At 31.5% G+C, this 14,044-nt stretch overlaps 1 protein-coding gene across 2 annotated transcripts; it reads right to left on the bottom strand.

Annotated features, from left to right (window-relative positions):
• Positions 1-4,337: 4,337 nt before the first annotated feature.
• On the bottom strand, positions 4,338-6,834 carry LOC110631241 (transcription factor bHLH137). Of its 2 annotated transcripts, none has more exons than XM_043950182.1 (8): positions 6,329-6,834; positions 6,035-6,205; positions 5,887-5,952; positions 5,706-5,717; positions 5,528-5,611; positions 5,201-5,383; positions 4,983-5,108; positions 4,338-4,892 (listed from the first exon to the last, which is right to left on the bottom strand). In XM_043950182.1, the coding sequence occupies exons 1-7, from the start codon at positions 6,701-6,703 to the stop codon at positions 5,016-5,018; spliced, it is 984 nt and encodes a 327-aa protein (XP_043806117.1). In that variant the 5' UTR covers positions 6,704-6,834; the 3' UTR covers positions 4,338-4,892; positions 4,983-5,015. The 2 variants fall into 2 exon arrangements, with proteins under 2 accessions (XP_043806117.1, XP_021634687.1); XM_021778995.2 differs by having other exon boundaries at positions 5,706-5,774; positions 6,329-6,833.
• Positions 6,835-14,044: the final 7,210 nt, after the last annotated feature.

The following is a 14,044-nucleotide window of genomic DNA, read 5'->3' as shown; positions in this document are numbered from 1 at the left end:
TTCAAGGTACTAATTGCCACTAAGCATAAATTTCATAAATTTAATGTTACTGAGTTTATGCTTTTCATATATTATTTTGGCTAGCATGCAGCCTCGGTTGTAGCTGTTAAAGTTTCCATTTTCTTATCTCTCAATTCTGCTGTTTCCAGTTCCTCCTCTGGGAGATTCGGAAGTGCTGTGCAAGAGTTTTTGGTCTTCTAAGATTATTGTGCAACTGAGTTTAGGCTCTTCTTGTACAGATATTTTACAATACAATAATTGTATATACAAGGATTTTAAATTCTACCATGATTAATGGTTGATATTGGTCCATGATTAATGAGAGAATCTCACAAATATTGCCCATAGTGACATAGGTGATGAAGTAGCATGGTTGAAATAGATATATTTTTTTATAAAAGAATGGGATTATTAGTAATTAAATCTCCAGTTTCTTCTATTATGAGATAGATTCTAGAGTATAAATTCTTAAATGGGACAAACAATATATGCATTCATTTGACAGAGAGCTGTGTTTATAAAAAAAGTTGACAACAATTTGTTTAAATGAAATAAATAATTAGATAAAAATAACATACACCCACGTCTCATTGTCTGAGATAATGATTCCTTAGATTTCACTGCCAAATGAAAGTTAAGAAACAGAGGATGGAATTGATTGAATACCACTTGCCATATACTCAAATGCATTAGCATGAATGGCCTAATTCAATACCGGCAGCATGAATCATAATACGGGAGCTTGTCCCACTCATGAATCAATAGTATCTGCCAACTTCATTAAATGATACATCTTTTTTTGGCTTATCCAAGTAATATGTTATTATATATGAAAAACTAATTGAATGTATAGTTGTGATACCAGTCTATTTCTGCAGCATGGATGACTGTCTCAAAAGCCTACTACTTAGACTAACTTTTCCATTATTAATCCTATATAAAAATTTTAAAAAATATTTCTTTTCTTAAATATGTTAATCTCATTTACAATTAATAATTGAAAAATTAATATCCATAAAAATGGGTGATTTTTAGCCTCACCCACAAACAAAAGAGACAAGGCAATTCAATTGGCCATGGGGCCTTCCCCAAGCTGCCTTGCAGGATTGTTCCTCTATTGCCAAGCGGACCCTAGTGGGACCTCGTCCTCAACGAGCGCAGCCATAGCTGCACCGCCCAAACCATCTTCCCCCAAATGGTCCTGCCCCCAATAGGCCACTGACCTCCATATTTAAGAGCTAAGGCCATGGCATGGGATAAGCCTCGCCCTTATCCTTTAGTTGCTAAGAGAATATATATAATTTGGGTCCAATTATCCAGTATACAGAGACCCGGAAACATTTATCGGACGTGTTCGCTATCGTTTCGGTGATGTTTCCGGCAACTCTCATGCCGCCAGCTTGCTAATTATCTCCTTATAAATTAATCTCAAAATCAATTCAAGTTCAAGAGATTAGATTAAGAAAACCACATATTCAAAATTTAATAATGCTTTATATTTTGTGATGAAATTAATGGCATTTAAAATTATATATATATATTAGAAAACTTATTGACATTGAATTATGTTATATATCATAATAAAAATGTTATTCACATTTCTGATCTTGTAAACTTCTCCAAAAAAAAAAAAAAAAAAAGAAGTGTGTGACTTTATAAGAGGGAGGTCAAACTATTGATGGTGGAATTTCATAGTCAGGGAAGGACAGGCCAAACAGAAAGCCAAGGTGACCATACATAGATGTCGGGCCGCCCCCACCGATTAACTAAAACCATTGTTCCTTTCACATGCCATCAGATTGGAGTGAAAATTACATGATACTGCAATTCCATCTAGGGTTTATGGCAAACCAATTAAATTTTTAGTACGTAAATTCCATCTAGGGTTTATAAATTTTTAGTACGTAAATGTTGATGGGGTTTTACAAACCATCAATGGATAAAACTAATTTTTTTTTAATAACCCCATATAATTATATAATTTCTCTTGTTTCGATGTAGTAGCCGGTGACGATTCAATGACGAATTAAAGATTATTTGACATTGACAGAAGAAAGAAACAATGTACTTATAATCAAAAGAACCAATGGGATAGGAAAATAGATATATTAATAAATGAAGGGATGGAGGTGTCTCTTGAGCAATCAACATAGAGACCCCAAAAAATAAATAAAAGAACAGAAAGGAACTCCAAGCATAGGGGACCATGAATTGGAAAATTGATCAGTTGGTGAGCTACAAACATGTCTGATATCCAGCTGCTAATTTCATCCAGTTGGCAGCACCATGTACTTTGAAATCAAATTTTTGAGAGTTCAACTTGTAGTTGTAGTGAAGAAATGACGAGGACAAAGGCACAAAGCAAAGATCAAAATTTAGCATCTAGGTTTAAAAAGCCAAGTGGCTAGCCTATCTATAAATGTTAAACCAAAACTCATGAGTTTCAGTGGGCCACAATCTCCCATTTGATTGGTCATCATTGATTGCTATACCATATGTTTGTATGAGTTATAGGTGAACTTTTGAGAGCACTTCCTTTAACATATGCATGATGGTTTGATGGACACCACTCAAAGCTAGCTGCTGGAAGATTATAGGATCTGAAAGAAGAAGCAATCCAATGCATGCATGAGATGGATGGTACTAGAAGCTATAAAGGAAATATTGAATTGTCTGCTTGGAGCTTAGATACAATATGAGCCAGTTATTATGCAAGAAATCAACTTGTGGGTCAACGCTAAAAGCAGACAAATCCACATGGATTGTCTGTATTTACTGCTGTAGCAAGCTCAAAATTATTACAAATGAAACATTAATCAAAGGGTTATTATCACTTTCTGTGTCCACCAGCTGCAGATGTAGATATATATGAGAGCAAGCTAATCCTTCTTTCATCTTTTAATCATTCTATACCATATTGCAATCATTTGAAGTAATTAAGAAATGCCGTTAGATTTGTCTGTTCATAATTATGTAATTAGACTTTGAATTAATCTGAGATCTTTAGCTAATCAAGCTAGGAGAGTCCACAAGTGACAAGTGGCTGTCTTGGAGGGCCTCCAGCTTATAGCCCACTTTAATTATGGAAGAAAATAGTTTCATATAATGAATTGCTATATATGAAAGTACATGTTTTGTTGTCTCTTTTGATTTGATATAATAATTGCCATAGATAGGTTCATTTATTTCATTAATATTTTTTCATTTCCAAGTAGATTTGATCATGAAGCTGTGAAACACTGGCCAGTGAGATGTCAAATTCCTGCTATCTGATGGCCAGTCCATAGCTAGACATGCTTTTAGTTATTTCCAATAAAAATTGTCTGAAAAATAATCTCTTTCTCCATAATTTTAGTTCTATGTATAAATAATTTTTACGATTCCTATCTACTGATGATAAACTAAAAAAAGTGTTTAAACTCATATAAAACTTAAATAAAATTTACTTATTTATATTTTAAATTCATTATAAAAGAATTTTTCTTAATATATATAGTGTGGTTTAAATGTTGAATGGAGTTAAATAATTAAATCTTTTTTATAAGTTTCAAGAAAAACTCTGATATAAGATCTATTAGTTTTATGTTGGATAAACTCCACAATTAGAGCAGTTTTTCATTAGTTGATAATTATTTTAATTTTATTTTTTATTTATATCATATTACTCTTTTAAAATTTATTAATTATAATTTTTTAAATTAATTTTTACAGGACATAATAATAAATTAAAAATATATTTACTTTATCTCATAATTTTTATCCACTATATTTTTCATAAATATTAAAAAATAATATTTTTTATTAATTTTTTAAATATATTCATTTTAAAAATATTAAATTAATAAAATAAATAGAATTATAATAGTCGATTTATATATTATTATATTATAAAAAAAGAAATAGATAATAATTTTAAAATATTAAAAAAATAAAATGTGAATAAAAATTATAGAACAAAATAAATAATAATATTTATTATAATATTTATTTTTAAAACTTATAATATTTATTATTATATTATAATATATCTAAAAAATAAATATATTTTAAATTTTTTTAATTATTATATATTATATAATAAATTAATATTTTTATATTTACTATTAATATAATAAATTAATTATTAATCATTTTATATGTTAATAATAATAATTTATATAATCAGTTATTATCTGTAAATAATTTTTTATATTCAACTGTTAAATCAAGCAAACTGTTAGATCAAACAAAGTTCATAATATTATATTAAAGAAAACCAACTAGATGGTTTGTCCACAACCCTCGAGACAGAGGAGGGATGAAGGTAAACTTAAAAAATGCCAAACACAGAAGATTCCACTGCAAGAATTAATAAGCCAACGCTAACCACAGGAATTGCATAACTAGTCAACGTCAATTACAGTGAAAGCATCTCCATAACCCATCTCTCCAACCCAAGAGGCAGGATGCAACAGTAAAATAACTGTAATAACAGAATAACTGTAGCAAAAAAAAAATTAAATTCCAATACAATAACTTTACATGTAAAATAGTTAAATCCTAGAGCTAGAGGATTAACCAGCAAACAGCGAGAGGTCTTGGTATTTGTGTAGAGGAAGGCGAGAGTTGGGACGGGAACAAGGAATCTAGGGAAAGATCTGTGGTCTTATTGGTCGGTTGTATTATATGCCTTTGTGATCTTCATGCATTGATTTTGCTGCCCCTTTATTTTAACCACTTTTTTACTGTTATTGAACATGGAACCAGAGCTTTTGATTGAAAAGTAGCAGAAGCCGAAGCAGAAGCCTTCTACATGGGATCACTTGCAACAACAATTTGCTGAAGCTTCCTACTTTTTGACTTTTATCATGTCTTTGTTTCTTTCTCTCTGGCATTGACATCGATCCCCATTGCTGGAAATTAAGATAAATCCATGCACATAATTAATATATAATATTTGTGATTATTATAATATTTATATGAGACAGGACATGAGGGCTTACCAGATGTTTGTAGGGCAGCTATCTGGTATTATTTTAATGGAAAGAACACAAGTTGTTGCTGAACCCAGATGGATTAAGAAACTTTTGTCTTTGTTCATCTACGTCCCACAATAGACTACCATTATCCTGAAAATGATGTTTTTGTCATTTTTACAAAAATGGTCAGGTAATTAATTTATTTAATTATTATCTCAACACCTAGACCCTGGACTGCTTACCTGATGAATGAATTCTCCTTGCCCTTGAGTTAAAAGTGATCCTGCCGAACTATCAAAGAGAGGATACGCAAAGGTGGGGGTGGGGGTGGGGGTGTTTGCTGTGGCTGCATCAGCAATACCTGTGGGCTGTGTAGGGGTGCATTGTTGCATAGGTGGCAGTGATGATGCCAAGCTACTCAATCCCTGCATAAATTCGTGTCAGAGACAAAGATCTCATCAGCTTTAATCATAAACGCAGTTTTTAAAGTTGGACCATCATAATAAAAATTATAATAGAATATATATAGTTTTTGTTTTCAACTGATTTTTTTTAAAAAAAAATTTTACCTCTGGTCTGACAATCATTGCATCTAGATCCATTCCAAAGTCATAGAACAAAGGATTAACAGAAGCAAGCTTCATAGACAGGAACTGGGGGCATGACAAATGAAATCTCCATCATGTTCAAGCATAATTAAATATAGATACAAAACACTGTTTCTGAATGTGTTTGATTAGTGTTTACCTCCACTTGATTCTGCAGAGATTGGACATAATTAATAATTTCATCCAACATGAGGGCTTTTCCAGTTACCTGTTTTCAAACCAGGCCACATGAAGCCATCAGATATATAGAAGACAGTTGTTGTTTTTTTCCAGGAGAGATAAAAAAGGAAATTAAGACAATAAACTGCGCACTACTGCACCTTGTCACAGCCAGGAACAAGACGCTGTAAAATCTTCATCCTCTCACTGATTTTCTCTCTTCTCACCTGAAATGCATTTACAGAAATTAATTAATTTTTGTGGGGGTAAAATGGGAATATGCTATCTTAAGTGAAATTAATAGGGTACCCTCTCTGCAAGACTGTGGCTGTCTGTTGCTTGGCCCCGCCTTGCTCTTACATGAATGTAGCCTGTTGGGGGTTCTTCAGGAACTTTCTTCTCAGCTTTAGGCCTCTTCTCTTCTTCTTTCAGTTCACTATTGCATTTCTTTTGTTTCTTGCTTCTTGCATCTCTAGCATCCTGATCCATAAACACAATTAATTACCATATGATCTAACAAAGTTGATATTTGTGAATCAGTAGAAGTTCTGCTAATCCAAGCAAATCCCTTTTTTTACTAACTGCACTGTGGAGATGAAATACCTTTGATTGAGCAGAATTCAAAGATGACTCATTTGCACGCTTCCTCTTCTTGTCCATAGGAGGCAGCTTCTGTGTAACTTGCTCGCCGCTTTCAAGCTTGTCCACCACGGTGGAGGAGTCTGTGCTCTGTTTCTTGGTCACAGAAGTTTCATTATCACTAAGAGCAAGCATAGAGCTGTGATCAAGACGACTAGTGTCATGAAAACTAACATCAAGAGGAGTTTGAAGGGGAAGTTCAGGAGGGTAAAATTGGGAAAAACAGTTGGTATTGATGCTCCCTTCCTCCATAAAGCCAGACAGATTCTTAAAGGAAGTGCTTGGCAGAAAAACGGAGTCAAGATGAAAAGGGTAGTGTTGATATGAAAAGGCTGCCATTTGAGAGAGAGAGAGAGAGCTTTGGAATTGAAAATTGCAAGTTTTCAAGAAAGTGATAGAAGAGTGCTGAGACTATGATACTTTGAGGAAGCCAGAAGTAGCAGTCAAGAAAAGCGGGTTGTGACAAACTAAGAGGCTCCCAGGCTTATATAAAGATCGAGAAAGTTTTTTTTTTTTAATAATTTTCTTAAATTCAAAAAAGAAAAAACTAAAATGCCAAAAAAAATTAAAAATTCATATGCAATGTTTTTTGTTCATTTGACTGGTCTTATCTTATCTCTCTCTCTCTCGCTGTCTCCATAACAGACTAATAACTAATAAGTAATAAATACTCTCAGCCCCATGAATAAAAAATGGATAAACAATTCAACTAATGAAATTTTTATATTGAAGATAAAACAAAAAGATCAAATATCAAATGACTTTACATTTCAAAGGAGCTGCTACATAGTGATGTTGCATGATTCTTTTTCTTTTTCTTTGAAAAATCATTAAAAACATAGTACTTGTTCCGCTGTAAAATCATGGTGACTTTCCGAAGCTACTTTTCAGTGTCTGAAAAATCTCCGGTTTGACTTGTAAAGAGACGGACGGAGGCAAAAGAAAGGAGCTTCAAGCTCTGCGTATTGCACTTGCTTAATAAACTAAATCTGATAATCAGATGCTTAATTATATATCAAAGTCAGAATCACATTTGATTATACTTGATTGATACTGTTTGATTTGGTAGGAGTTATTAATTTCCAAGGGTAATTTCGAAATTTGGTGTTGTGAATGAACCTTAGCTTCTATTTTGACTGCAATTCACAGCAGCCGATAGGTACCATCAGACTGGGATAAAGGTCTCTATCAGAGGAAAAGAACAGAATTTAATTGCTATACAGAGGAAGAAGATGAAGACTGATGAGTGTGGCTTTTCTACGTCTGTATTCACTGTTTGATAAATTTCCACTGCGCTTTAAAATGAGGATTTTTTTTGTTTTTCGTTTTTTATTTTAATGGATTCCGACTAAAATTTAAATTCAATTTTTTCAATTTTAAAAATTACTTCAATGCTAATAATCTAAAATTCATTACTAAAAGAGGGATTTTTTTTTTTATTTATTTTCATGATAGTCTCTCGAATAATGAATTCAGCAATAATCAAACTCTACTAATTGAAATGAGAATAATTAATTACAATTAAATTAAAACCTTCTGATAATAAAGAAAATTAAAAAAAATTATCAATTATTTTTTATATGAATTCATTAGAAAATAACATGTGCATTAATTCATTTCAAGGTTATTACAGAACTTAAAATTTTAGCTGCCGGAGCTCCAAAACAAAATGGATTAGATCCAGAAGATAGAGAGGGTAGAGATAAGCTTGATCCAATTGGATTACACAATCATTACGGCTGAGAAGCAATTCAAGTTCCTTAGTTTGGTCCCCATGTTGGATTTTAAGCAGTATCATTAAAACCTTATTTTTCCGTTTTAAAATAAATTTAATTGGATTAACTTCTTTTATATTAATTACTCTAGTTAAAATAAAAAATAATTTTTTTTTAACTTAAGTAAATCTATTTTAAATGAAATGGAATTTAATATAATTTTATAAAAATTTATTTAAATTTTATCTTTTTTTACAAAATTAATCATTTCAAATAAACCTCAATGTATATATATTTAAAAATAAGTTTAATTAACTTTTTATCCTTTTGTTCAATGATTGAATAAGTTAAATTTATTTTTTTAGTAATTGGACTCAGTATTTTTTATAAGGGCTAATTAAATCCTGATTTAATATAATTTTATTTTTTATAATTAAATATTTTTTTTAATTTGAAATATCAAAAAATTAGTATTTTAATTAATATATTTTTAAAAAAATATATATAGAAATAGTAAATAATTTTTGTAATTAAAAAAACAATACTTTATCATCAAAAAATATTATATTAGAACATAATTTATATGCCGTCAAAGTACAATAATTTAATTGATAAAGAAAATAAAGTTTTTTTTAAAAATAAAAATAAACTTATTTAACATTTGTGTAAATGTACGAAAATTTATTTTATTTTATTTTCATATATATTTCAAATAGAATCCCATATTTGGATTCTTGATATTATAGCTAGTTGGTGCATTAATATCAAAGAGTTCATGCTTCTTAATAATATCCAGGAATCAATGTAATTTATAGAAATGACCTAAATCGGATATAAGAACGTTTATTTAGTATATTATATTTTGATATAAACACTGTACATTTGTTGTAGCTATTTATATATAAATTTCAATTAACATCTCATGTTTTGAGATAAAAAAGAAAAAATAGAGTTTATAAGAGTTTGTTAATTTGATTCAAAAATATCATATATTCTCATTTATTCTTTTTTTTTAATTTTCTAGTGACGTATAACTGTTATCTTGTTACAGTGTTTCGTGTTCATGTCACACAGACCCGTACGTATGAATGTACTTATTTATCCATTCTTGTCAAGCGGTTATTTAATTTATTTTCGGCGCGCATGCTGATAGAGTAGTGGTGTAGCTCAGCCTGCTCTCGTACCTCTTATTATATCACACGAGTTAGATTTTTCTCTTATAGATTCATACCTTAAGCCAGTCCGATTTACTTTGGTCACGAGTTGGGTAACGCATTGATGGGTCGGTTTGTTTAGTGGGCTCTTATGAATTTTAGATCGGTTTTCTTTTTTAAATTCCGATTTTAACTCGGGTGTCAGAAATCCGGCGATCATCAATATCGAATTGAAATTTTAAATTTTTTTTAAATTATCACATTTATAACAATAAACGTATTGTTTAAACGTTGTGTGTGGTGTACAAGATATATAATGTGTTCTTGAGACTTATTTATTTATATTTTAATAATTTTTATAATAATGTATTAAATTTAGATAAATTTTTTCCCCGTGGAAGAACACGAACATGTAATGAAAATGCAGCAGCAGTCAACGAAACCAAATCCGCAAGCTACGCATACAGGCGATTACAGACACATGCATGGCACTTTCCTACAAATATATGAAACTTCGTTTCTTTTGAGATCTGATGAGATGGACCGAAGCCAGCCCAGGGCCACTTCTGATCACATTATTAGAGATCATTGCTTACATTCGAATAGTTTATGACTGAAAAAAAAATTGTTTAAAGACGTAAATACATAATAAAATTGACACGAAAGTAATTAAAATCTTTGTATTTATATCTTGAATTTATAAAAAATTTGATTAGATAACAATTACAGGATTTATGTTTTTCGAACTTTGAAATGATAAATAAAAAAAAAAAATAAAGTCTCCTCTTTTTATTTTATCTTGAATCATGTTTTTGAAAATATGACAAATTTTATAATACAATTATTTAGTAATGATAAATTTTATGAAAATTAATAATTAAAGTATATTTTTTATTTATAGAATAATTGCATCAAATAAATTTTATATATAAATGATTGAGCCAATTTTTATATTTTCTTAGCATTGTTACTAAATCTATTAGGCGGTGTTAATTCCGTTAGCCTGTAGATAACTTGATTTTTTTTTTCAAAAAAAAAAACATAATTTGATTGAATACAATTAATTATATAATGGAAAAAATATAATAATAAAAAGAAAAAAAAAAAAAAAAACATAAGTGATAAGATTTAGTTTGTTTTTTTATGTAATAATAAACAAGAGGTAATAGTCGTGATAATCGGTGACTGAGCAATAATGGCGATAGATTCAATTGCGATTTGATTTTGATCGATAATTTAACAAGAACCGGCCCAGTCTAACTTGAGTTGAAGGATCTGAATCAAAATCATACCCATTTTCTCTCTTTCTTAAACCAAATCAATGTTGCTTTTAATCTGATTCAGCAAAATTTTTTATTTTTTAAAAAATAGAAATATTGAAAATTTTGGATCTAGTAAGAATTGAAAATCATGTAGATAGTTGGACCTCAAATTAATGGGCCAAAACCTAAATAAAAAAGTTTTAAAAAATAAAAAATAAAAATAGGGCCTTAATTGAGTCTAGACGGTGCATGTGTACTTCGTCCGGTTTGAATTGAAATCAATCAAACTAGATATAGGAGCTGGCCAAACTCAGATTTACCGAAATCATCTTGAACCGGGCTAAATCAATTTTGACAAGTACGGTTTGGTTTCAAATCACAAATTTGATTTATCGTTTTTTTTAAATAATACCATCATATATATTTGATTAAAAAGGATTAAAACAAATGAATCGTAATAAATCAAATTGAAATTATGACGGAAATTAATAGAAGTCTTTGGTGTGGCCATACGTCTCTAATTAGACCAGGACAATGCCTAGATGCGTAATAGTGGCTAGGACTGGTACAGTAGCTGTAATAATTATTGAGTGGTGGTTAGGCTCAACTCAAACTTGATTCAAATTCAAACTATTAAGACTGTATTATTCTTTTTCTGTAATGATACTTTTTCTGATTAATTTGAATTCTTTTCCCTTTGGCAGAGAAGAAAAATTTTATTGATACCCCAAACTACCACTGGATTAGAAGTTTGATTTAATTTTTTATAGAGCTGATTGTTGATAATAGACCACTAAACTAAATATTTAATAAAATTTTAAAAAATTAAATAATAGCTTATATGATGTTTATCGATTATATTTTGAATCAGTCCCAATTTTAGAGTGTTGTTTCTATCCATCATTAGCGGTTTTTAATTTTATTTTTTTATTTAAATCTTAATACCTCTTACAATTTATTAATTAAAAATTATTTTTTATTATTATATGTTTTATAATAATTTAATACTTTTATATTTATTTTATTTATATAATAAGCTAATATATCAATAACGGTTAGATATAATTTATCAAATACTTTAATCAGTCTTCCTCATGACTTTTTTGGATTCAAGATTACCAGATTTTGTAGAGAATGCAAGATAATCATAGTTTAGTTGCTATATTATTTTATTTTTATTCTTTGCTGTCTCATGGGTATAATTATCTTTTTTATAGTCTGAGCACATGTTACGCTCCACGTGAGGAGTATATAAGCTCCTCTAAAGCTAGGTTTCTTTTCTCTCTTACTCTTGTAAAAACTCATTACATCTTGAATAAAAGGAAAAAAGCATGCTTCTCCTTCTCTCTCTTCATGGTATCAGAGCAGGTTAGGGTTTGCACCTTTCCCTGTCTCTTCCGTTCATCCTCTGCCATTTCTCTTTTAAAACAACGTTTACCGAAAAGAGCCGGCTTATACGCCAGGTGAACGCCATCACTGGTCCTACACCAAATCTGGCTTGCATGACAAGCAGATCTCGTTAATCATTCCGCTTTCCTTCAAGACGGCCTCAACTCAGTCAGATCTACAAGCTTACACCACGATCTGTGGCTAAAACGGACAAATCTTGTCGATCATGGCAGAACGAGGGAATACCAGTAAAGAAAGCAAAATCACGGAGGCGAAGGACAAAATCCAGATCGGAACTCAGAATCTTGGAGATCCTCTGACTCTCCAGTCTTCGGACCATCCAGGTATGGTTTTAGTATCTGCTCCTCTGATAGGGACAAATTTTAGGTCTTGGTGTAGAGCCATTAGGATAGCCTTAGGAGCCAAACAGAAACTCGAATTTATAGAAGGCACCGTTACAATACCTGATAAAGGATCTGATTCGTATGAACAATGGAAGCGATGTGACTTCATGGTCACATCCTGGATTTTAAATTCTATATCCAGAGAGTTAGTCGATGGCTTCATTTACACAGCCTCAGCTAGGGATCTCTGGCTTGAAATTACCGAAAGATTCGGTGAGTGTAATGGAACCATGATCTATGAGTTGCGAAGGAAAATATCCTTGATATCTCAAGACAATGCCTCTGCATCTGTCTATTTCACTAAATTGAAAGGGTTTTGGGATGAATTGGGATCAATGGAGACCCTTCCTCCTTGCACCTGTGGAGCATCAAAGGCAATTGATGAAATTAACAATAGAAATAGGCTAATGCAATTTCTTATGGGCTTGAGTGATGCCTACGGAACAATAAGAGATCAGATCCTGGGGATGGATCCTCTGCCCTCTGTAAATAAAGCCTATTCTATGGTACTGAAATTTGAGTCTCAGAAGGATATTCTGGGAAACATTAATGGGAACACTGAACCTCTAGCCTTGATGAATAGGACATATAAACAATATCAAGGAAAACAAAGGGGACCTGGCCAAAAAAGGGGGCATTGCTCCTACTGTGACATGGATGGACATGTCAGAGAGGGCTGTTTCAAGTTGATAGGATACCCTGAGTGGTTTAAAACGAAAATTAAGAATAATGGACAGTCCTCTAAAGCAAATAGAACCATAGGACATGAACGAAAGGTTGTGGCAGCTGTTGAGGGCACCCCACATAAAAGGGACACACCTCTTGACATGCCTAACACATCTACTCAGATAAATGACCTCAATATCATGATGAACTCCTTACAACAGGAGGTAAGCAAACTGATGAAAGAAAAGGCTGTGCTCACAGCAAATACTCATCAATTTGACTACAACAATGAATATCATTCAGACTCAGATCCAGTTATCTTTGCAGGTACCTCTAACTCTAAGTCTATGACTTGTGCATTTATTCATAAGCATTATAATTGGATTCTTGACACTGGTGCCACTGACCACATGTCTTCGAATCAATCATTCTTTAATGAGTTAGAGCTATTAAATAAGCAAGTTTTAGTCTACTTACCTGATGGCAATACTATGAAAGTTTGCTACACTGGTTCTATCACACTTTCAGATTGTATGCACCTGAAAAATGTCTTATTTGTTCCAAAGTTCAATTATAATCTTCTTTCTGTTAGCAAATTAATCAAAGATTGTAAGCTAAGCTGTTTTTTTCTTCCTACTTGTATTATTCAGGACCAAATGACTAAGAAAGTGATTGCTGTGGGCAAAGAAGAAGCAGGATTATACAGATTGAATCATATGAGTTTTATGCCCATTGAAATTGATAAACAATTAGTTGCTATTCTGAATACTATGTCTGGATTACATTCCTTTGTAAATACCATGCTTTCTACACATTCAATAAATAAAGAAAGCCACACTTTTAGAACTGAATCTTGTATGTCTGCTAGTAATATTGTTGATTGGCATGATAGACTAGGGCATGCATCCTTTGGGAAACTCAAACATATTGATGTGCTTAAACATACTAAGGCTACTCCTTTACAGTGCCAAACCTGTCCCCAAGCCAAGCAGGCCAGGTTACCCTTTTCCCTTAGTACCACTGTTGCTAAGGACCCCTTTGATCTCCTCCACATAGATATTTGGGGCCCTTATAACATAGAAAGTGTCAC

The sequence above is a fragment of the Manihot esculenta genome, chromosome 14 (assembly GCF_001659605.2).
Source record: "Manihot esculenta cultivar AM560-2 chromosome 14, M.esculenta_v8, whole genome shotgun sequence".
NCBI lineage: Eukaryota > Viridiplantae > Streptophyta > Magnoliopsida > Malpighiales > Euphorbiaceae > Manihot > Manihot esculenta.
Note: the sequence above shows the minus strand (reverse complement) of the source record. Positions and strands in the feature narration are given on the sequence as shown.

Bases quoted from the DNA above. Each gene is read 5' to 3' on its own strand.
- LOC110631241 (XM_021778995.2), bottom strand. From the start codon at position 6,703: ATGGCAGCCTTTTCATATCAACACTACCCTTTTCATCTTGACTCCGTT. The intron at 6,206-6,328 runs GTATTTCATCTC...TTTATGGATCAG, and splicing joins TGAATTCTGCTCAATCAAAG to GATGCTAGAGATGCAAGAAG. The intron at 5,953-6,034 runs GTACCCTATTAA...AATGCATTTCAG, and splicing joins GCCACAGTCTTGCAGAGAGG to GTGAGAAGAGAGAAAATCAG.